This window comes from Rhinolophus hipposideros (genome assembly GCF_964194185.1).
Source record: "Rhinolophus hipposideros genome assembly, chromosome: 5".
Lineage (NCBI taxonomy): Eukaryota > Metazoa > Chordata > Mammalia > Chiroptera > Rhinolophidae > Rhinolophus > Rhinolophus hipposideros.
This window is the reverse complement of record NC_138051.1, coordinates 100,014,922-100,037,458: the sequence shown is the minus strand read 5'-3', so window position 1 is coordinate 100,037,458 and position 22,537 is coordinate 100,014,922. Positions and strand designations below refer to the sequence as shown.

The 22,537-nt window shown below is 51.7% G+C and overlaps 1 protein-coding gene across 11 annotated transcripts in view; it reads right to left on the bottom strand.

The window, feature by feature from the left end:
* The window catches only part of WDR20 (WD repeat domain 20), a 57,089-nt gene that overhangs the window by 4,414 nt on the left and 30,138 nt on the right, over nt 1-22,537 (bottom strand). For 2 of the 11 annotated variants that reach the window (XM_081049142.1, XM_081049134.1), the window contains exons 2-4: nt 18,933-19,115; nt 16,182-16,274; nt 5,166-7,072 (exon numbers count right to left, since the gene is read on the bottom strand). In XM_081049142.1, coding sequence (XP_080905268.1) covers nt 5,795-6,985 — 1,191 coding nt within the window. In that variant the 5' untranslated portion in view covers nt 6,986-7,072; nt 16,182-16,274; nt 18,933-19,115 and the 3' untranslated portion in view covers nt 5,166-5,794. Of the gene's footprint in view, nt 1-1,580; nt 7,073-14,996; nt 15,389-16,181; nt 16,275-17,638; nt 18,183-18,932; nt 19,116-22,537 lie in introns of those variants that run through there. The other 9 variants (XM_081049139.1, XM_081049140.1, XM_081049136.1 and 6 more) reach the window with 9 other exon arrangements.

The window sequence follows — 22,537 nt, the reverse complement described above, 5'->3', positions numbered from 1 at the left end:
TGCTTATTGACAGGTCACACTGAAGGTGGCACATTTCCCCAAAGAGGCCACTCAATATGGTCTCTAAAGAGAAAAGTCACCCGGAGAAAATGATCATGCTCTTTTCAGGCTTCTGGGGAAGAAGACCTGGGGACCCAGCCAGATAAGGGTTCCTCTGAGAACCGTGTGGACAGAGTTCCCTTCGGGCCCTCACCTGCGACCCCCCCCCGCTGTGCTCTGGGGCAGGAGGACTGGACCCCTCTTCTGTCCTAAAGCCTTTGTAGCCCAAGTCACTTCCAGGATTCGCCCATGCCGGCCGTCCGGCCAGCTTCCCCCTGAAACCGGCCCACAGAGAGGCCGGTTTCACGGCCACCAACACTGAAAGGTGGGTGCAGGTGCCGAGAGCCTCCAGATGTCCCTTTCATGATACTCACTGGACCAGAATCATCTGTTTCCTTTGACGGCAGTCACACGTGGAAGACAGACTTAGATCTTCTCAAGGCTGCAGGGACATGTGCTGCTCCTGTGGCAGGAGGTCCGAGGAAACAGCTCTGAGGGTGTGAAGTCTGCACCTTGTGCTCTGGCAGCTGAGCTGAAGGCAAGACACAGGCTTGGGTGCAGAGGGCTCGGGAGAAAGCGCGATCAAGAAGGTTCTGGAGTCCTGACACGCGCGGGCTGACAGGAGGGAGGGAGCTCCAGGCCCAGACGTGACGGGGAAGAGGGAGACCAGGGCCCGACAAGGGGCTGTCTTGGCCAGCTCACCTTTGCCTCACCTGACCCCTGGGGCGCTGGCAGGTCCAGGCTGCACTTCTGACCCTGATTCAGGCTGCAGGTCACGCAGCAGGACAGTGTAAACCGCTGCTCCCTCTGTCAGCGGGCCCAAGCGCCAGGCAGGACAGCCCCCAGCAGCTCCGGGGCCCCAAGCACCTGAAGCCCCGAGCAGGAAAGCAACGAAAGGCCCGGAAGGAGCTCCTGGACCGGCCGGCCCGCTTCTCCTCTCCCAGCTGTGGCCGGGACACAGAGGCTGTGCTCACCAAAGCTGCTCATAGCCCAGGGTGACCCGAGGGTCAGCATCCTCACCAAACCGTTTCACAGCTCGGCTAAAGTCGGGCCCCAGTCCTTCCCGCAGACTCAGCACCGTCAAGGGGCACAAAACAGTCCGTACCTTCCCTACACAGAACAGACGCTTCATCTGTAAGTTTCTGATGATGATAAACTCCGCGGAGGTGATAAGAGGTAGCAATTCCTGTGTCGGTCTGTTGTAACAAGGCCCTTCATTTTACAGCATTACAGAGCTTTTCCTTTTTGTCTCATTGTGACTTTTTTTTAAAGCTTATCTTAGATGTGAAAATGACTATGGAAAATTACCTACATTTATAATTCATTCACACGTTTATTTCATGTCAGTATACAGAGGGCAACCTCAAAGTTCTTCTGAATATCAAATATGTAGTAAGTTTCTAGCTGCGACAGTGACAAGGGGACACCTAAAAACCAAGGTCTTAAACATGATCTTAAAGCTATTACCTAACAATATTGGTATTCAACCTCCATTAATTATTGCAACAGTTAAGAACTTAATTTACCAACATATCACGTTAAGAAGGCTATTTATGAAATTTATTCAAGTTGTCAAGAAATTAGATGAAAATATAAAAAAGGAAATACATATAAATTTTGCTTGTGATTTTCAATAACAGTAAAATATCCGTACAATTTTATAGTGTCACCTAACATGTTTTTAAGAAACTTAGGTATACAGAAATTAGGAATGCAGACCATTGTTTACACTTCTACATTGAGAGAAGCAATTTCACTATGACGAGTTCGTGTGACAGACGCAGCTGTGGGTGAAGCCGACCCAGGGGACAGTGCCCTCCACCAGGGCACTTTGGTGAGTGTCAAGAGGAACGGCTGGGCCCGGGCGCACCTGCCCAGCCCGCTGAGCCCCTTGGCGAGCGGTGTGCTCTGGCCGAGGACCCTGTCACTGTCCGTGCGTCTGCCAGGATGGCAGCCTCTCCAGGTCTCTCCGCAGGCCTACAGGTGCACGCAGAGGTGCCTGGCCCAGCACAAGGGGGCAGTGACCAGAGGCAGCCACTTCCCCTGCCCACCTGCACGTGGGGACAGGCAGGGCCCAAGCCGCCCGCCCTCCCAGGACAGCACCTGGGCTCCTGGCATCTTTCCTGGGACGTCCGGTCCAACTCGGCTGCTCATTCTTCCTCAGTCACAGACACAGACGTGGCCGCCAGGTTGGGTTGTCCAAAGCCTTCTGTAGCCCTCCCTGGCTGACCCTGCGGCTTCCCCCTCACACTGAGCTTCCTCCACGAGGAAGGCCGACACCTCCCTCTCGGTTCCCAACGGCTTCACCCACTCCAGTGCGCGTTCAGTCCTTGACAGTTTCTTCAAAACACAGGACGCAGCCCAGGAAGTAGAGGCATCGGGGAGAAGTGGCTGGCTGGCTGGCTGGCTGCCACGAGGCCCCGGCTGTTAGGCCAGCGGAGCAGACAGCGTCCCAGCGGGGAGGGACGTGGTCCCGCCGTAAAAACTAGGACAGTGGCAGCGCGTGTTGCCCTCACGGAGACAGTAGTTGCCGTCACAGCTTGTTTCTGTCGTCCCTCCTCCGGTTTTCTGCCGTAAAGCATTCATCCTTAGTCTCAAGCCAGTGGCTTACTTCAAAAGTGCCAGAGGTTCAATCAGCACAAAAGACAACAAGATTCTTTACCACTGTTTATTCGCCAAAATTTAGAACCTAACGAGTCTGCTCCTCCCTCTGACACGTTTGCTTTGAGAAGACCAGGCTTGCCAGAGCCGTCCACCTCCAGCCCTCTCGGGGCTTTTAAGTCCCCTGCTCGGGCGCAGACCTGAGCGGGCTGGGACCGAGCAGGCCAGTGGCTTTACAAGCCCGCCTCACCAAAGGCACAGCCCAAAGGTGGCCTCTGGAACTCCCGCGGGTTTCAAAGAGGCGAGGCAGAGCACGGTGACTGAAGGACCACACCGCCCCCCCCCCCCGGGCCACCCTGCAGAGGGAGCTGGACTCCAGGGCCAGCCAGTACTGGATTTCCGTCTCTGCTTCCCACCGGTGAGTTGCCGTGCGGGAAAGCAGCAGTAACGCCTCCCCTTCCCACCACTGTCGTTCCAGAGGGTAGGTTAGAAAAGACATTCTTGCTCGAGATAACAGAAGCTGACCAACTCTGAAAAATCACAGTGAGGAAACTCAGAGCTTGGGGAAAAAACCACGAGCCACCCCTAGGCTTCTCTCGGTCGCACTGTGCCCCATCCAGCTGAGGTCAGGACCCGCCGCCGTGCCCCTGCCCCCACGTCTGTGGAGCAGGCCTCAGAAGCAAACCCGAGGGAGGAGGGAGGCGCCCAGCCGCCCTCTCCAGCCTTTGGCTCCTCAAGCTGCCAGCAGCTTTAGTCCTGGTCTTGGACCACACCTCACGTTCTGTCCTCCTGACTACAGGACAAGGGCTCTGGGGGCTGTTAAAGAAAGGGCAGGCGCCAGAGGGGCAGAGCGCAGGCCGAGCAGGGTGGCCTGCGAGCCAGCCTGGGCCTCCCAGCACCTGACAACCAGCAAGGGGGCCCCAAGCAGAGTACCTGCCTCACCAGCAGCAACCGGAAGAACAAGATTGGGACCAAGCCCCCAATCCCAAACTGCCCCAAACCTGGATTTTAAACCCGGAGGTGGAGGTGGGGGGTGTGGGCAAGGACATGAGCACCACAGGCTTGTCAGAGCTGGTGTTGTAAGGAGGCCCCCGCCCTCCACTAACAGGCTGCCTCCTAGGTACGTCGCCCTGTCGGCGCACCTGGGCCACCCCTCTCTTAGGGCAGCCGGCAGCCGGTGCAGCTAAAGGGCAGAAGGAGCCAGATGGCAGGTGCCCAGGCACTCAAGTGCGGTTCCTGGGGAGCTCAGCCCCACAGCTTCCCCCCCGGCGGGAGGCGATGCAGCGAGCAGTGCACCAGCAGCCCCAGGACACAGACGCGTCCCCATAAAGGCCACCACCCGGGAGGCGCCACTCTGCTCAGGCCACATGCAAAGTCCTGCGTTTTGAAGCGGCATGCTCCCTGCCTCAGAAGCATTTGAAGGGAGTCTCTGAAGCAGAGCACGGGAAACTGCACTGGCGGCTGGTCCTAAGCGCTCCTCCACCCGACGGCCCCTGGAGCCCACGAAGCTGACAGGACACAAGGCTGCTGTGCGCGCTGCCTTAGACGGGTGAACATTAGGAACAAAGGCCCACACCTGCAGTGGGGAGGACATTCCCACTGCCGAGGCCGCAATGCACGAACGGTGCCACTCATCCGGGACGCCACTGCGGTCACAGGTAACAGAAACCGCTGGCGTTATGAGGCTGACGGGCACAGGGGGACGTGGGGGGAGGGCAGGCCGAGCCTCCCGAGGGGGCCTCCATCAGCCAGTCCCACGTCTTCACTTGCTGAATCGCACTCACTGCTCAGACCAGTGTAAATGGTCAGTACGTCCATATTGAATTCCAGAGGTATGCGAAACAAAAACCTACCTACCTGACCGAAATAACAAATGAGGTAACCAGCACCTGGACACAAAACAGAGCTCAAAGAACATCTCATCCATGTAAACACGGATTGGAAACTCCTCACATAGCCGACAGGAGCATAAGAAACTCCAATTAAATGCTGCAGTTTCCCAGGGGAACAGCGGGTCCCGTGGAGTCTGCACCCACTGCTCCCGAGCAGCCAAGGCCACCAGGGCCCAGGGTGACAGGCTGGGTGGAAGTCCCTGAGGACAGGGCCCGAGAGCCAGGCCCGCATCAGTGTCCCAAGAACAATCCCGGATTCACGACTGCCATCCAACCAGAAGACGGGGCGACCCGCACTTGTGCTTACCGCAGGGTAGGAGGACAAATCCGGACCTGTGGACTCTGCCTGCCTGGGGCCGACAGTCAAGTGCCTTTTGGACCAAAACAAACAAAACAAACAAAACAACCCCCCCTCCCCCGAAAAAAACAAGAAAACAAAACCTCCTTTTCCTTATTGGAAAAGAACACAAGCAAAGCACATTCCACATGAAGGATCTGGGCTTATATGGCAAGAGGCACATCGACAACTGCGGCTGGGCCCTGCCCGCGGGTCACCGGGACTGCCCAGTGACGTGACGTGGGTATTTATCTAGTGCACGGAATCTCAATCAAAGTGGTACAAACTGCTTCTTTGAAAAAAGATGTTTATTAAACAATTTAATTGTCATAAAATGACTAAAATGGGTTTTAAAAATTAAGGCTCTTCTCTTTCTGTGGATTGCCAGAACAATGTAAAAATAATATCAATCAACCCTGCTGAACGCTTTGTTCCTAAAGTTAAATTTCATAGATTCCTAAACATTTTATGATTAAGATAAAAAATCAGACTATAAATGACAATGGCCGTCCATACTGAACACACGCTCTGATCAGGTGTACAATATTCTAATTGAGTAGTTAGGCAAAAATATTCCAGTTAAAGCAGAAATTTTAATTTTAGCATTTTAAGTCATTGTTTCCCCACACTGTCATGATTTTCCTAAAATCGAAATAGTCTAATACGGGAACGCTAACCTTGGGACTCTATATACTCCCAGGAGGGTGACTGACTTGGCTGGCAAATAGCTTGATTATATTTTTTTAAACGTTCTAAGGTGAATTATCAAATGATTCAGAATTACATGGCATGCAGTATCCAAAATTATGGCTCTGATGCATTTAGATTTACATTTAGAAGAAGTGTCATTCACATTCATTGTACACCCCACCCCTCCCGCAAGGAAAACATGTCTACCTAGTCACGTTCTCGATCTGGCGCAGCGTTAAGGGTTAAAACTTACCACTTTACCAGGCCTTCCCCATGTGCAAATAAATCCCTCCTGACAAGCAGTGACTATACAGTCTTCAAGGAAAATTAACACCGTCAGTCTCTCATGTGCTATCTTTTTACAGATGAGCGGCTCTAACAAGGGCACGTCTTCCATTCGAGGACACAGGGGCGTCCCCAGAGTTTTAGCGGGGTCCGTTTTGGTTTTCGTGACTAGGTTCAGTTTGTCGCTGCTCTTGCTGGAAATGTGCCCCATGCTGTGGTTCCGCTTGTGGTCTTTCTCATGGTGCCGGTCCTTCCGGTCGTGTAGTGAGAGGGTCGCGAATTTGCTGACCCCAGAAGCGATGGCCCCGTCGGCGACGTTGCTCTTGCTGCCGGCGCTGGAGACGGTGGAATGCGGGAGGCTGTTGGACCGTGGCAGGGGCGGGGGCGCAGAGTTGCCGGGTGTCGTGACACTGTTCCCAGTGCTTCCAGCAGGAGGGCTTGTGGCGTTCATGACATTTGTGTGTGTCCTTGCTCGCGAGAGGGGTTGGTGAGGGAAAAGGATGTCTTCCGTGAGGTCCCACAGGCAGAGCTGCGTGTCCTGGCCCACCGAGCCAAACCGGTAGGTGACGCTGACAGGGCGGCTCTCTGTGGAGTTCCGTTTGGAGAGCCTGGACTGTGTGCTGTTGGCTCGGTCTCTGCCAAAGTGGAGAAGGTCCTGGAAGTCCTCGTCGCTGCCACTAAACTCCATAGGGTCACTTTCTTCTACACTCGTGGTATAGGGATCAAATGCCACCACACTGACCCAGGACTTGTGCCCGTGGCCTCGTGCTATCACTCGGCAGTCTACAAAAGACCAGACTGTCACCAGGTCGTCCTCGCCACCTGTCACAAGGTACTTGCCGTCCGGGCTCCAGCACACGCACAGCAAGCCTCCAAAGTAGCTTTTCATGGAGCCGTGCAGCTCCACCGAGTCAAAGCCGAACACCCGCAGGAAACCGTCCTGGCTCACGCACGCCAAGAACTTGCCATCTGGGGAGAAAGCAAACTCGTTGAGGGCCCCCTCGCCCACCGTCCACTTAAGGAGAGGGTTCCTCGTGGATTTGCTCTTGCAAGTGTGCACAGCAAAGCTGTCCCCCTGCTTCAGAAGCTGGTAGTGGGGGGCTGCGGTGCCACAAGTGTGCTCCACGTTATACAGGTACATGGCCCCACTCGAATGGGCCACTAGGAAAAGGCTTTCCGAACCGGGAACCCATTTGACACAGGTTACACGTGACTTGTCTATTAGTCTCTGTGAAGACAAAGAGAACAAGTTATCACAATGGAGAACAGTGGGTCTACTTTCCAGCAAGAAAGCTTGTCTGTGGCTTGGTGAGGAGGGACAGTCCACCCGGGCACTCCGCTTTCAGCCCAGAGCATTCTGGCCGCCCGGAGAGTTACCGTGGAGAACGGTCCCGGGCTTTCACTGAGGGCGTCACGGCACCGGTGCTGGGACATGGTGAGGGACAGCCCTGGGGCGCGTGTCAGTTCGTCCCAGGAGGGTGTGCACCTTCGATCCACAGCCCCGCCGCCCAGCCTCCTCTCTCTGAGCACCCAGGAGACCCTCAGCGTCCTCCCAGGTCCCTCTGCGCTTCAGCGTCCCTGGGAGTCCTGTGCCGAGCTGCTCCCAGCCCCCGCCAGCAGCACACATGTCCCAGCTCGTCCCTGGACGCCCCGACCCTAGACGCCTCCTCAGACCTGCGGTCCAGTGAGCACGGCTACAAGCAGCTCCTCCAGGTCTTCCTGGGGACCAGGCCGCGTTAGAGGGAAACCTGACTCATGTGGGAGGACATGCCCCATCGCTGCCACGCTACTCCTGCTCGTTTCCGGCCCACTGACCAACTACTTCTTTACCAGGCACAGATCCGGAGTCTCGCCTTTCAAACCAAATGAACAAAAAGCCAAAGTAACCACCACTCAAAGGCACGAGCACCTTCCCTGCTTGCAGATGTGCCAGGGGCACAGGCACGGCACCTTCCACATGGTGGCCTTCTCTAGGCTGCCTGGTCCCCAAATCTCGTCACCAGAAACTACCCAGAAGGTCCTAAGTTCTTCGCAGACGTGCCTACTGTACCGCCAGCCACCACGTTGGAGCCCAGCAGACTCAGGGTGAGCAAGGCCACTGCTACCCCCAATGGGCTGGGATTCCCCAAACCCGCCGAGAAGCAGGGCGCCTTCTGCTTCGTCAGCTTTGTGCTGTGTCTGCTGTATGTGCTGCATTTTTACAGAAACACACAGAAAATGAAAAGCAGTCTTTTCAAAGAGAGATTAATGAACCATATGAGCTGCTGCAGAAAATTCGACCCCAGAAGGCAAGTGGCAACCAATCCTCAGTGGGGACAGCAGGAGGCCTGGCCCTGTGCAGCATGCAGGGCCCAAGGCCCGGGGACAGTGGCTTGGACAAAGACCACTCAACAGCAGGTGTCACAGCCATTAAATGGCATGGCTGACCCTCTTAAATGAACAGAGACCAGGCTTGCTGGCCTTGGGGACACAGTCCACATTTTCATGCCCCGCCTCCTCCCAGAATGCCTGGTGACGGGGCTCTAACAGGCACCCGACCTACACCGACGCCAGCAGCTGAAGAGCTCAGCGCCGCTACAGCGCGGTCCCCACCAGCCGGTCACCATTTCTCCCACAGGATGTCACAGGTAACTTGCAAAGCCAGATCAGGGCTTGTGTTTTTGGGGGTCTGATCCCCAACCCATCAGACCTTGCTGTACCCACCAGGTCCAGACTGCCTGTGCATTCCTGACCCCAAGGTGACTGGCCTGCTGGGTCGCCAGGCTCAGCACCCATCGGTGGCCTTGTCACGTGGCTGCCGCAGCTAACCCCGGCTGGGGACTGCACTGCGGTCCTCATCCTCGCACTGTGGCTCCCAACTCCTGCACCCCACATTCGCCACAGCCACGTCAGTGTGCCCAAGGTCTCTCCACTGTTACTCTACCATGTGCAGAAAACATTAACATAAAAACCTCCAGCACTATGGTTAGGAGAAAACTTTCTTTTTGGCTTTAAGAAACACAACAAAAATAATTCCATTATAACTAGACACTGTAATACTGTCAAGTGAAAACAGCCTGCTTTGTAACTGAGGAATGAAGCTGAATAATTATAGCGCCATTATTAAACTCAGTGTTACTGGGGTGACAAAACACATTTAAGTACCTTACTCCATATTAAGAGCAGACACAAGGCTTTGCCCACGTTTTGTCCCCTGCCAGGGAACCTTCACGGACACTCGTCCCACTCCAGTACCCATGAACTGGGCAACTGCAAACCCCAAACACAAAAGGACCGTGGAGGCCGCACGCCATCGAAAGGGTTTCTCACTTGTCCCGCACCATATGCCCAGGCCCAGGGACAACGTAGGCCTCACCTGGGGGACCGGGTCTCACCACAGCTGGGCGTGTGGCGACCACATCAGGGCAGCAGTACCAACTTCCACCGAGGACCTACTGTGCATGCCAGGTACCGGGCGAGAGGCTCCGCACACGTGCTCTTCAGTCCATACAGTAACCCTGCGAGGTAAGCTGTCATGCTTTCTGACCAGGCAACACATTCATCACTCAGAGCAAGTAGAAGCCTCACTCACACCCCATCCTCCATTCCACATGCCGTCCGTAGTCCCTGCTAGCAGCCTCCTGTTTCTCTCCTGGGTGACTTCCTGCCTGGACCAGGACACGACATGTACTGCCATCCTGCTTCCCAGCAGCCAGCCCCGGGGGCTGTCCACACCGCTGCGCTCTCATTCAGTAATTCCTCTCGTCCCTCCCTCTGCAGGGCACCGACAGAGCTGCTCCATTCTCCACATCTGCCGAGTACTCTGCCAGACAAACGCACTGCACTTTAGTCTAAAAGGCCCCAATCGACGGACATTTATTAGCAGTAATCGCCTAGTACCCACGGCAGTTACTACTTGTATGAGTATCACTTGAGGGATGAATTCCCAGTGGCATAGTGGGGTCAGCTTACGGATACTGCCAGATTACCTCCGTGGACGGTGTCACGTCTGTTCCCATCAACAGTGTAAGTAAGAGCAGCCGTTTCTCCACAGGGAGCCAGGTATTACTGCCGTACTACCCACAGGAGGCAAGAGACTCAGAGAGATCGAGAACTTACTTGAAGTCCCATCTGCTCACACACTCACCCACTCACTCGTGTTCACGCACAGTTGGCCTTCACACCCAAGGAGTCAGCCAGCTGCAGATTGAAAATAACTGAAAAAAAGTTCCACTGCTGCTGACAATGTGTACTTGTCGTTAGGCTTACAGTGGTTGCTGGCTGCGTCTGGACTGAACACGTACAAACTTTTTTTTTGTCATTGTTCCCTAAACAATACAGCATAACAACTATTTACCCAGCATTTCCACTGTATTATGTCTTACAAGTAATCCAGGGATAGTTTAAAATCTTTTTGCCACGACGGTCAGATACAGCCGAATGAATATTTCCGTCCACTGACGGAAATGAATGAATAAAAACTTGGATGAAGTTTTGGATGAAGTGGATGAAAACTTCCAGAAAGGAAGTTTAGGAAAGCAGATGTATATTTTTCTGTATTTTTGTGTTTTTCAAGAATGAGTAACAATAGGAAATTTTTATACATAAAAATGTCATTTACATACAAAGCAGCTCAAATTGTTATTAAATGCATAAAATAGTAAAATATCAACTTTTTGGTTTTTGTGGATTTCTTGACACATTTTGAAAAAAAACTTGAAATCAACTTGAAATCAATTAATGTGAAAGAATTAAAGTACACAGGGGGTATGTGCATAGGTCATCTACCAATGACACCACTTCATTTAAATCCATGAATTTTGGTCTCAATGGGGGTCCTGGAACCACCACATGGATACCGATGGACGACTGTATCCATCCATCCATCCCATCCATCCCACCCATCCCACCCATCCATCCCATCCATCCCATCCCATCCATCCATCCATCCACCCATCCATCCATCCATCCATCCATCCATCCATCCCATCCCGTCCATCCATCCGATCCCGTCCATCCATCCATCCATCCATCCATCCCATCCATCCATCCCATCCCATCCATCCATCCATCCATCCCATCCCTCCATCCATTCCATCCATCCCATCCATCCATCCATCCATCCATCCATCCATCCATCCATCCATCCATCCATCCATCCATCCTTTACTGAATGCATACCAGACACCAGGCACTGATACAGCACTGATTAAAACAGACAAGATATCCCTTCCTGAGTGGATTTACATTCAAGTGGAAAGAGAAGACAATGAAATTACAAGACCGGATGGCAATGAGTGCTGTGGAAAACCACCAACCAGGGAGAGAAGACCAAGTGCCCTCACACAGGACGGCCTGCCCAGGCCCTTCCCTGGCAGCGAGGACTGGCTGAGCAAAGCCTGGAGGGCGGCAGAGGGTGGGCGGAAAGGGTGTGGGGAAGCGCACTGCGCACAGGGACCTGTGGACACCCAGCTGGATGCTGAGGGGGAGCAAACCACACACGACACATCCCAGAGAGACAGGACCGGCGCAGGGGGAGCAGGCAGGGCGTGGGGAAGCACACCTGTCTGGCGGGCGCACCTGAGCTGGGGCAGGAAATGAGGTCTGGAGTCGGGAGCTGGGACTCAGGGCCATGGAGTCCCAGGCGAAAGGGCTGGGCTGCGAGCCCGAAGCCCTGTGTGGCCCATCCCAGAGCCCAAGCACTTGGCACATGACCGGTCTGAAGTGAACGGTGCTGTGAGGGTACAATACACACTGGACTCTGAAGACTCATTCATAAGTTTTATATTGACGATACTGGATGTTGAAATAATATTTGGGATCTATTGGATAAAGTAAAATCGTAACCTCACCTACTTTGCCTCACTTGCTGGGCTATGAGAAGGTTTGAAACTGCCTGTGAGGCTCACTGTATATTTCCCCTGGCAGCGAGGCTGCAGGCAGTGGGGGCCCGAAGGCTTCTGGAAAGGGAAGTGACAGATTCGTGTGAAATCCCCCAGCAATCTGTACAGAACGGAAGGCGGGGTGGGCGGGGAACCGTGAGGAGGCTATGCCACTGCAGGGGACAACAGCCTTACACTTGCCCGGTTGCAGGGTGGCAGGATGGGCTGCTTCCCAACGCACTGGGCAGGGCGGTGGGTAGGTGGGTGCTGAGGGGCATGTGAGGACTCCTTGGTTTTGGCCCGAGTGACTGGGAACACGGTGACAGAAAAGAATGGGACGTGGGTGACCAAGCTGGGGAGAAATCCAAGTGTCCTCATCTAGTAGGTGTCTAATGGAAACGACCAGGAAGATAAGGAAATCAGCTGTGAACAGGGAGAGCCAGGCCTGCGACATCCTAAGATCCCCAAGGGAAAAGGTGTAGCAAGGAAGGTGTGAAACTCTGGAAAAACCCTACTTCTAAGGTGGACACAAGCAGAAGGAGAAGCAGAGAAAACGACTCAGAAGCCCCCGGAGGAGAAGAAGGAGCTGATGCTGAGTCCACATCAGGCTAGTTCTGCTCTGGCCATCAGGTGACAGGGTCTTTGAGGTCTGCTGTTACACACTAGGAAGTGAGGCTGAGAGACGGGAAGTACTGCAGGCGGAGGCCTCCTCAGGTGCGCACAGGAAAGCGAATTTGGGGCTCAGGAAGGGGGCAGGGGAGGGAACAAGGAGGAGAAAGGCCCTGCTCCCAGCTGGAGCGAGAAGCCCAGGGGAACCCCTGCCAGGCAGCGGTGAGGACGCTCTGGTGGGAAGGAGCCGGTGAGGGCCTGCGTCCCACTCTACAAACCCACTCCACAAACCCGCAGAGCACGCAGCAGAAGGGGGGTGGGTGGGGAGCAGGGAAGATGAGGCAGCGAAGAAGACCGTCCCTGTGAGGTCGCCTGGCACCGCCACTAGGCTTTCCATTAAAGGTTAGAGTCAAATTCCAAGATGATCCCAGGCCTTTTTAATCACTTCCATAATAATCACTTTCATAAAAAAGTCAAACCCCAAATCTGGGCATCAGCATGCCATTTCTGTACATCAAGACACCTCCCCTGGAGTGCGCTCCCCCGCCATCCCCCACGGGTCCCACTCTGAATGCCAAAGAAACCGCCCCATTGCCAATACCGATCCAGGGAAAATCAGACACATTCCCAAACCACCATCATAACGGCATTAATAGACAGGATTTTCTAACTGTACTAGACTAGTTGCAAAGAAGCAAGAATACAAATCAACCTGTACCCACATTAAAGGACACTAAAAGGAGGCTTTCTAAAGCACTTAGTTTTCTTTTTATTTTCTTGCACTACTAGCAACATGACAAGCAGGAAAAGGGTGTTTTGGGGGTCTGGGTATGCATTTTACAATGCAGATATTAACTTGTAACAAAAATACTAAATTCAGAAACCACAGCAGCTGCTGGAAAAGCCTCAGGGGAGCCACAGGCTAAAATGGCAGTAAAGGCTTTGGCTGTGGAACACATTAAGGCAGCGGCTCCCGCAGGAATATGGGGAAGGGTACTTCCAGGCGGTGGGCGGTGGAAGGGAAGACCAGATGCCATTTTTATCCTAACATTTTCAAGCTTTACGGAGTAGATCACCATGTGTTCATCTCCTCCCTTCGACTGAAAAAAGCAACGACAGAGAGAGAACTAACCAAATGCACTGACCCACTCTTTTGTTGCAGAGCTGGACAGACAGAGCATTGCAAAGCTGGTTCTCACTCCCTTCCCCCACTGCTGGGCACTGGCCAGGAGGCCGGCGCCTGCAGCTGGTAGGATTAGAGAATTCCCAACCTTGGGCAGCAGCCCCAAGTCAAGGTCAGGGCCTTCTCCCCATGCCCTTCACTCAGACATGATCTCGGCCATAAGGAGACTGGAGCCCACCCAACGTGCTGGGGGAGCCTCCCAACCTGCAAGAAGCAGAGTCCAGAACAGAGGGTCTCATTAAATGTCAGTAATGAGAGAAGCCAAGATGACAAGTTCTTTTTCAATTTTATATCTTACCCAACAGTCAAAACATACTTGAAAATCCTCTGACGTTATTATTCTATGACTACAACCCAGAAATAACGAGAAGTTTTAAAGAGATGAGCAAGGCTGAGTTCATCATCATATAGAAACCTTCCCTTTATAATTCCTCTTCCACAATACATCATAACCGCACGTAAGAAGAAGTGAACCCCTCATCCCTTTGGGGTGCTCACACAAGGCTGAGAGCTGCCGAGACGACTCTCTGTCCAGGTGCCTTTATTAGGAAGGTCGGCCCCATGGTGTGCGGCTTCCTGGACGTGGCTCCAAGCACTCTCAGTAGAGTGCAATATGCACAGAGCGCTACAAATAGACACCTACAGTCGACTCTTGGAGACGGGAGAAAGCAGAGACCCTGGGGCTCTAAGGCCATCATTCCCCAAGGGAGGCCACAAAGCACCAGGGCCTTTCCTTCCTCCTGGGCTGGCTCAGGTACAGCAGCCAGGGTCTCCAGTGTGACCGGGACGGCCAGGGGCCAGGAGCAGCTCGCCAGCCTGTGACCTGACCTGACAGGAGGAGGGGCCAGACTGGCAGGTGAAGGTTGCCGGCATCTCTAGCGGAGGGAAGGGGTGAGTCCTACTCTTATAAAACAATGAAACTAACAGTGAGCCCTAGGATTCATCAGTGACACTCTCTCTCTGGACTTCTCTAAGTCCCACACTGTTTCTATCAACAAGCATTTTAATTTTTTTTATTTTTTAATTAATGGGAAAAAATCACCTTTTAAGATATACTCAAGTCCCATACAGAAGTTTTCACCTATCTTTAATCTCAGGCAGGTATCTGGAACTGGCAATTCCACGCCATCCAAACATGTACTGTATTTTTATGTACCAGACATCCCCAGAAAGGAAGCAAAGATCAGAATAACCAGCAGTGGGTGTGTGTGCACATGTGTTAATGGTGGCTGAGAGAAGCGCTCTGCTCACACCCACCGCACAGTGCTAAGCAGCCCCCATCCTCAGCCTCGCACGCGTGGACACTGCCTGGGGTGCCCTGCTCTTACCTTCATGTCCTGGAAACTCACTTCTGTTTCTCCTCCAAACCTGCCGGTTCCTCACCTCCCAGAAGCTGTTCCTTCCAAGCCCTGGTGGGAGGAGCCCTCTGGGTTTCGCCTCCACCCGGAAGCGACCGAGCGCTGCCCAGGGCTCACTGCAGGCCCTTTGCTAGCCTCCCATCCTCACCACACGCAGGCGGGTACTGTCCTTACCATCTTCCAGCTGAGGAGAAGAGGTGAGGGAACAGACCCACAGCCGGCAGTCAGTCAGCGGCAGAGCTCGAGTCGGAACCCTAGGCATTCGGCCTCCAGGCCATCGGGCTGTGAGTCTGCAAGTTCATGGCCATGAGCTGACTGCTTGAAGAGCCCCTTTGGAGCCAGTATGATGAGACAGCCAGAATCCTGGGTACAATCAGGGCTCGGTCCTCAGCACGCTTCTTACGCTTACTGTACTGTCTCCACAGACCTTTCTTCTAATCTCAGGGAGGTGCTCACCGTTTACATGCTGACAACTCCCAAACTTTCACCTCTAGTTTTGAGCTCCAGATCCATGTAAACGACCATCTACAGGCCTGCCAAGTTTAACAAGTACAGAATGGAACTCTGACCTTTCCCTCCACCCCAAACACCTGCTCCTTCCTCAGTTTTACCCAGGGGAGTAGGTGAAAGCCAGAAACCCAAGATTTGCTCCTACCTCTCTCCAATTTGCTCTCCACGAAGCAGCCAGGGTAATTTTAAAAAATGCCAGCCTGACTGCTGCGTGCTCCTGCTCCCTTCTCAGGGGTCCCACAGCTCAGGGGAACACACACAGCTGGCCCCGACCCCACCTGGCACAGCCCTCCAAGGCCATGCCCCCAGTTCTCAGCACCCCCCACCCCCGGGTACACCGTCCTCTCTCCATCCTCCCAGCCCACGCTCTTCCCCTGCTCTCCTTCCTGCGGAGTGCTCTACCTCCAGTTCCTTACCCGGATGGCCTCCTTTCCCTGCGAGGCTCAGCTGAAAGTACACTACTTCCTCCGAGAGATGTGCTCCGCCTCCCGGTTTAAAGCAGGCCCCGTGTTTCTCTCTCTCAGGCCCACTGTCTCCTCTTACGTCACAAGTTACCATTTGCCAAAGGTGTGAATGTATGTGTGTGTGTGAGAGAGAGAGAGAGAGAGAGAGAGAGAGAGAGAGAGAGAGAGAGAGAGAGAGAGAGTGTGTGTGTGTGTGTTGCTATTGTTTACACCCTTTTCCCTCTCTCTGAGGGGGTAACAGTAGCGCAGGGTAATCTGCCACTGCAGACCCAGTGCCAGGCACGTGGTAATCAAGGTCTGTCAAATGAATGGAAAAATAGCCACAAGTCTAGTTCAAGCCCTCAGCTCTCACCTGGACAGTTACTAGAGCCTCCTCACTGGTCTTGCTACCTTCATTCTCTCTTTCTTCATTCCAATCCACCTTCCACAAGTGCTGACAAGAGTTCTAAAAAAACACATTTGATCCTGTCACTCCCTTGAGGAAAAGCCCAAAGTTCCCCCACAGCCTCCAGTGTCAGATCCAAGTTTGTTAGCGTGTCATGAAAGGGCTTTTACGATCTGCTTCCAGTTTATCTGTCCAGCTCTGGCTCCTGCCACCCGAGGCCCACATCTGGTTCCAAGCTATTCCTCCACACGCCAGGTTGTGTTCTCCAGCTCTGACGGCCTTTCTCACCCTTTTCCAACTCCTACACATCTTTCAAGACCCAGATATCAAATATCACCTTCTGGAAGCCTTCTCGGATTTCCTCCACTGAGCTTCACTTCCGTTTTAATTTTACGGCATTTGATACCTACTGAGGAATCCAGTTAACACATATCCCTTGGTACTTTGTTCACAGCATTGTGGTAATACATGTCCCCGTACTCTGTGTGTCCATCTTACTAGACTGCGAGCTCCTGGGAAGACAAGGGCCCACCCATCTTGCAACCACACATGGGCTTACAGCCTGTGAACAATAAGAGCTTGTGGAATTAATTCCTAGTTTCAACTCTATCATCAATTTGCATCTGATCTGCACAATTAATTCACTTACCTTCTCTCTGACAATTTTCTCAGCTGCAAAATGGCAACAGTGGCACCCGGTCCCGGGCAGAGGGAATATATAAAACATTCCGCAGCCTCTAACTCTCATACCAATGCAAAGCATGGCATGACAACTGCATCAGCCCCAATTCCTGGCACTCTGAGAAACAAACCTCTGACGACCCTTGCTCTTAGACATCCTGACCAAAATCTGATGAAAATATCATGCACAGAGCCAAAGAGTTCCCTACTGTGAAGGGCAATCAGCTTCAGGCTTGAGATGTCATTGCCAAGATGGCACCACCCCGTACATAGCCCTGGCATTCTGAACAGCTACTTTTCAAATAAAATGTAAAGAGAGTATGCGTTAACTCATGCTTCAATTACTAAGAGCGAGGAGGCTTTCCCGCCTGCAACATCCATTTGTGCAGGGGCAGGGACGGGTCTGGCTGACGCGTTGAGTGCTCTGGGGGCCCAGGACTCCAGGGACCTGTGCTCTCCGGTCCCCTGTCTCCACCCTCCCACAGCAATGACACACAAACCCTCTTTGTTCTCTAAGTGGCAATCTGTGCCATCCTCAGCCAGGGCAGACTCCTGGTCTTGTTTACCAACAGCCCTTCACGTGGTTCCAATCCCTTCCCCCTCAGTTATGCCCCTACCTCAACACTAACACAACCCACCATGAGTCCAAATTCACAATTTCTATTGATGGTGCAAAGAAGGCTCGTTTTGTGGCTCCACTCAGCCCAACCAAAAAATAAAAAATAAAAAATTGTCCAGCTTACTTAGAAATCATTTTCTCAGATGATAATAAAATATCTAGGTAAACAGAATAATTTTCTGCTTAAGATTTTTTTAATGAAAAATGGGATTAACTACTTTTCCTCTATAGTTTATCAATCCAGATGGCAAGTTCTGTTCCCAGTCAACCCAGATGAAACTAACAGGAGATGGCATGATGGCTCAAAAGATCTCGCCAAGTCCACTGGCGACGTCAGACAGGAGCCCTGAGGGCGGGTGGGGTCTGGACACGCACGACAGCATAGACCATAAAGATTGCAAAAGAATCAGAATTTTAATTGCAATTCGTAGACGAATATTCTTCCTCAAATGATTTCTTAAAAGCCAGAATCTGTACTGCGCTTCTGTTCCAAGTTAATGACGTTTAAATCATGCAAGGGCAAAACCTCTTGTCCTTCCTGAGAGACGGATCCCACATGGCCTGACCCTTGTCACATCATGGCTGAGGTCCACGATGTGACATACAGCGTGGACTCAGGGCTTCTAAGTTGGCAAGCCTACGTCATCTTTCCCATTGGCTAGAAAGTCCTACGGAAACAGAAAGGAGACATCAACTCTGTAACAGCAATTCTCAGGGCTGCAAGGCCACTCAGAGCTTTAACAAATATAATCTATTTGGCAACTCCTACCTGCCACATTTAATAGTCCTGATATGTTCCTGAGCAGATGGCTCAGAATCTCGGCTCCGTCCAGAATGAAACTGAAGGTACTAGAAACCCCAGCACAGACCACAACACTGGTAAAAGCTAGGGCATGTGGTCCAAATTGAAGTGCCAGGATTTCTAACTATGTCAAAGGTGATTTTATAGCAAATATTTTCAAGAGCTAGAGAATTACTCCTTAGTCAAATGCCTATCAAATATACCACAAAAGCTTTAACTGTAATTTAAACAGCCTAAAGAAATGTCACCAAGTTCTTCGATCTGCATGAAATTTTCTGGTGATGTGAACCAAGTTTGGAATTCTCTACTTTCTTATTTAAATTATAAAATTCAAGTTTCAGCCTCACCCCTCTCTCCATTCTAAGAGTTCTAAAGTACCTGCTATAAACACCTGAGCACGCTCCATACAAAACACACAGAACAGTCGCCCCAGAGAAAAACAGGTAAACATCAACAAGTTAACTCACCACTTTTCAACTTGGGTAATACTAGGTAGGACGGCTGAGAGAACGAGAAAATGGGCTTAGCTCAAACTGTGGACCAAAGCCCACTACCCTGGGTGAGGACATAGCAGTTCTTAAAGGGGTCTTAACAGCTAAGACGGGGTGCTACTTACTTCCTCATTAAATAGTTTGCTAGTTTCTTTTTTGATTGGATCTATAAGCTGGACTTGGCCTGCGGAAAAGCCCACTAGGAGAGAGACACTTTCTGCTGTGGCTGTTAGGTGGTTGAAGTCATGACAAGTAGGCTGTGTTCCTTTGTATATCCTTTTATCTATTGGTTTACTCAAGTCAGCAGCCTGGAGGAGAAAGAGAAAAATACATACGGTAAACAGCACATTGAGATGAGAAAGCTAAGTTACACTATTTTATACTCTCCGCTACCATGTTCAATCTTACAAACAAAGTATTTAAAATATTTTTCAGCTTTAGCATTTTATAAAAGCACTTTCACATACCTTAGCCAATTTGATATTGTTAGATTATCCATAATATGTTTTAACTGTTACTTTCACAACTTGTTCTGCTTCAAATGTATTTAACAAGGACTCCTGAACTTCAGGAGGAAAAATCCTTGAGATACTAAATTCAGTATTTGCAAATGCTTCCATGCATTTTCTAACTGAGTACCTCTAACCACATAAGTCAGCTTTCGAATACATCTACGACACCTCCATGCTCACGGGTGTTACCTGTAGCCCAGAGGTTCTCAAAGTGTGGTCCCCAGACCAGCAGTGGTGGCAGCAGCGTCACCTGGAAACTCAGGCCAATTCTCAAGCCCCACCCCAGACCAAACGGACCCGAAAGGAGGGGGCTGGGCCGCACATGTGGACGTTAAGAAGCTTTCCGGTTGACTCTGCCTGCGCCTCGGGTTTGAGAACCAGTGCTGCCCTGCTGTAAGCAGGAGCTCCCTTACTGCTCCCACCCCCTTCCGCACTCACTGTCAGGTAACTTGCACCCACCGGGCCCACACTCCAGTGCGGTACATGCGTCATCTTTCATCTTTACAATGATCCTTCAAAGCAGACAGTATTTCCCCATTTTACAGATGAGAAAACAAGTTTAGGGAAGTTAAATAACTCAACCAAGGTCATCATACCTACCTAGTACGTGGCAGGGCTGGATTTGGAACCGAGGTCTGTTTGCCCATAAAGGGGACAAGGAGAAAACATACACCCACACACCCCAAAGTCAAAAGCAAATGACTGACTTGAGCTAACCGTCATTTTTCAATGTGCCTCCCTTCTTTAAAAGCAGGAGTCTTTTCTTCGTGGGAAATGTTCTGTGTGGTCCAATTCGCCGGGCTGTTATTGTTGAAATAAAGGAAACCCACCCACCTTCCCACCCCCAGCCCCGGTCCCACTGGAGAATCACAGGTGGAGACAACTAACGCTGCTGAACCTGTCCTTTAAAACATGGCTTCAGCTTGTGCGTGTTCTGGGGTTCACAGCTCCCGATCTGTGCTGGCCACCCCTGCACAGGTTCTGAGGATTTCTTCCTTCCAAACAGGCCTGTGACACTGTACTGAGGATTCTAATGTCTGACTCTTCAAATAATAAATAAAATCACAGAATAGAAAAGATGACCCCAAAATTATACGCATCTGGGAGCAGACGCAAAACCCGAGCACTTGGGAGTCTGGACGTGAGTGGCCCAAGTCACTCCGGGAACTCGGGGCTAAGGAATGAAAGCGCATGTCCAGCCTCAGGCAGGAAAAGTGGGGATGGTGGTCTGCAGGACGAACTAAGAGAATACGTACACGGAAGAGCCGTGACAGGCGTGACAGTGAGAGCATGGTACAAAAGGAAGGCCCGACACTTGGGAGCAAGGAGAAAGGGGCCAGAGGGCAGGGAGGACGCTGTGCTGGGAGGCAGCGAGCTCAGCAGAGGTGGAGGGTGACCTGTAGTGGAAAGGGTAGAAAAGGAGCCAGAGGAGCTGCCTGACGGAGGACTTGGGCTGGGCCCTACAGGCGGGGCAAGAATTCTAGGCTAAGGGAACAACACAGCAAATCACCTCGGAGCGAGGAAGACATCAGCAGAATAGCTCAAAATGTAAAGTAAGACACACTGGCAGCTAGACACAAAAATCAAATTTGAAATATGAACAGATTAAATTATTACATGATCTCTATATCAGCATACATAACTCTTAAGAATTTTTTTAAAAAGTTTGCTTAGGGAACTTATCCCTAAAAGAATACACCTCAAATTATGCACCAAATACAAAAATCAATTCAAAGGCAAACCAAAAATTAACAGACAAAACATACTAATTTAAGTTGAATGAGCAAAGGAATAGACAATGGTTCACAGAAACAACAGAGTAAGTAGAAGCACCTCTTTCCAAGGACTGCTACCGTCTGAACGAATGGATCCCTTAAAATAACTATTAGGTGGGTGCAAAAGGAACCCATCAGCCTCAGTGCTAGGCCTATTTATGTTACATCCCTGCCCCCTAATATGGAACTTCACTGAAAAGGCGTCACCTAGAGTTACATCCTACGTGAACAAACACCTGAAGTATTTTAAGTGCCAACCACACGATTAGTTTTACTCTTAAGCCTTGTAAAGACTCTAAAAACATCCTGTTTACTGATTTGCTAAACAAGCCTTCCTCCTAGGTCACTGCTCTCAATGTGTCCCCGCCCTCGAGGAGTTGAACTGTCTGCAGTCAAAATGCAATTCAGAAACTGAGAATGAGCTTCGGAAACTTTTACGGCAGTTCGACAGAGTAATTTTGTATCTGTAGGGTCTAATAACAAGAAATTAGAGTTTGCATTCTGGTGTCTTTTTAAGTTGCTTTTCCGAGTAATTCTTTTATTTTACAAAAGTGTCAGTCGAGATAGACTGGACATTTTAAAAATGGCCACTTCAACATGGGTGGGAACAGTACTTTCCTAGACGGCACAGGGGACACTGAGAATACTGGCACCTCAGGTACCCCTGCCTCTCCGACCCCCGACGGCATGGATCTACCAGAACAGCAGAAGTCTGGCCAGGCCACGCGTCACCTCCCTTAAGCAAGGATTTCTGGGAAGACTGCGTGATGGCTCAGTGTGCCCACGAGAAACACTGCTTCTGAGAAGCACATGGATGGACCCCACCACTGGTGTCTGGGCTTTCTGGGGCCCAGCGCCACACAACGATCTCCGACTCACCTTGGCCTCTTGCCTCTCCAGGCGACCACTAGGTCAGTCTCCTTTTCCACCCATGGTTGCTGCCCCCGTTCCTCTTGCTCCTCCTTTCTGCAGGGTGGGGTAGGGTGTGCCCACATGGCCTCTGAACGCACACCCCTTTTCTTTTGGCAGCAGGACTAACTACCTGAGCCTGCCACTCCTCTTCCCCGCGGGGTCAGCAGCCCTACAGACAGCTTCCCAGGTAGGGCAGTCTGCTAGGCGAAGCGTCCAGACTTTAGAAGCAGGCAGACACAGGTTCGAGCCTTGCCTTCCCTCTTGGTAGCAAGGTGACCTTGTACAAGATGCTTGTTTCCTCTCCCTGAGCGCCCCCAGCTCCGCGGAGGGTGCTGGTGAGGCTGGCAGATACTGGATATAAAGCACAGAGTACATAGGAGCACGCAAAAGGCAGCTACCGTTACCACTTCAGTCCTGTCACATCCCATTTCGGGTCACCTGGCTTCCTAATTCCTGTCCCATAAGAGGACGACGCCGGGCCCGGCAGTCCTGCCCTCGTGGCCTGGCCCCCTCCATCCTCCCTAACAGCAG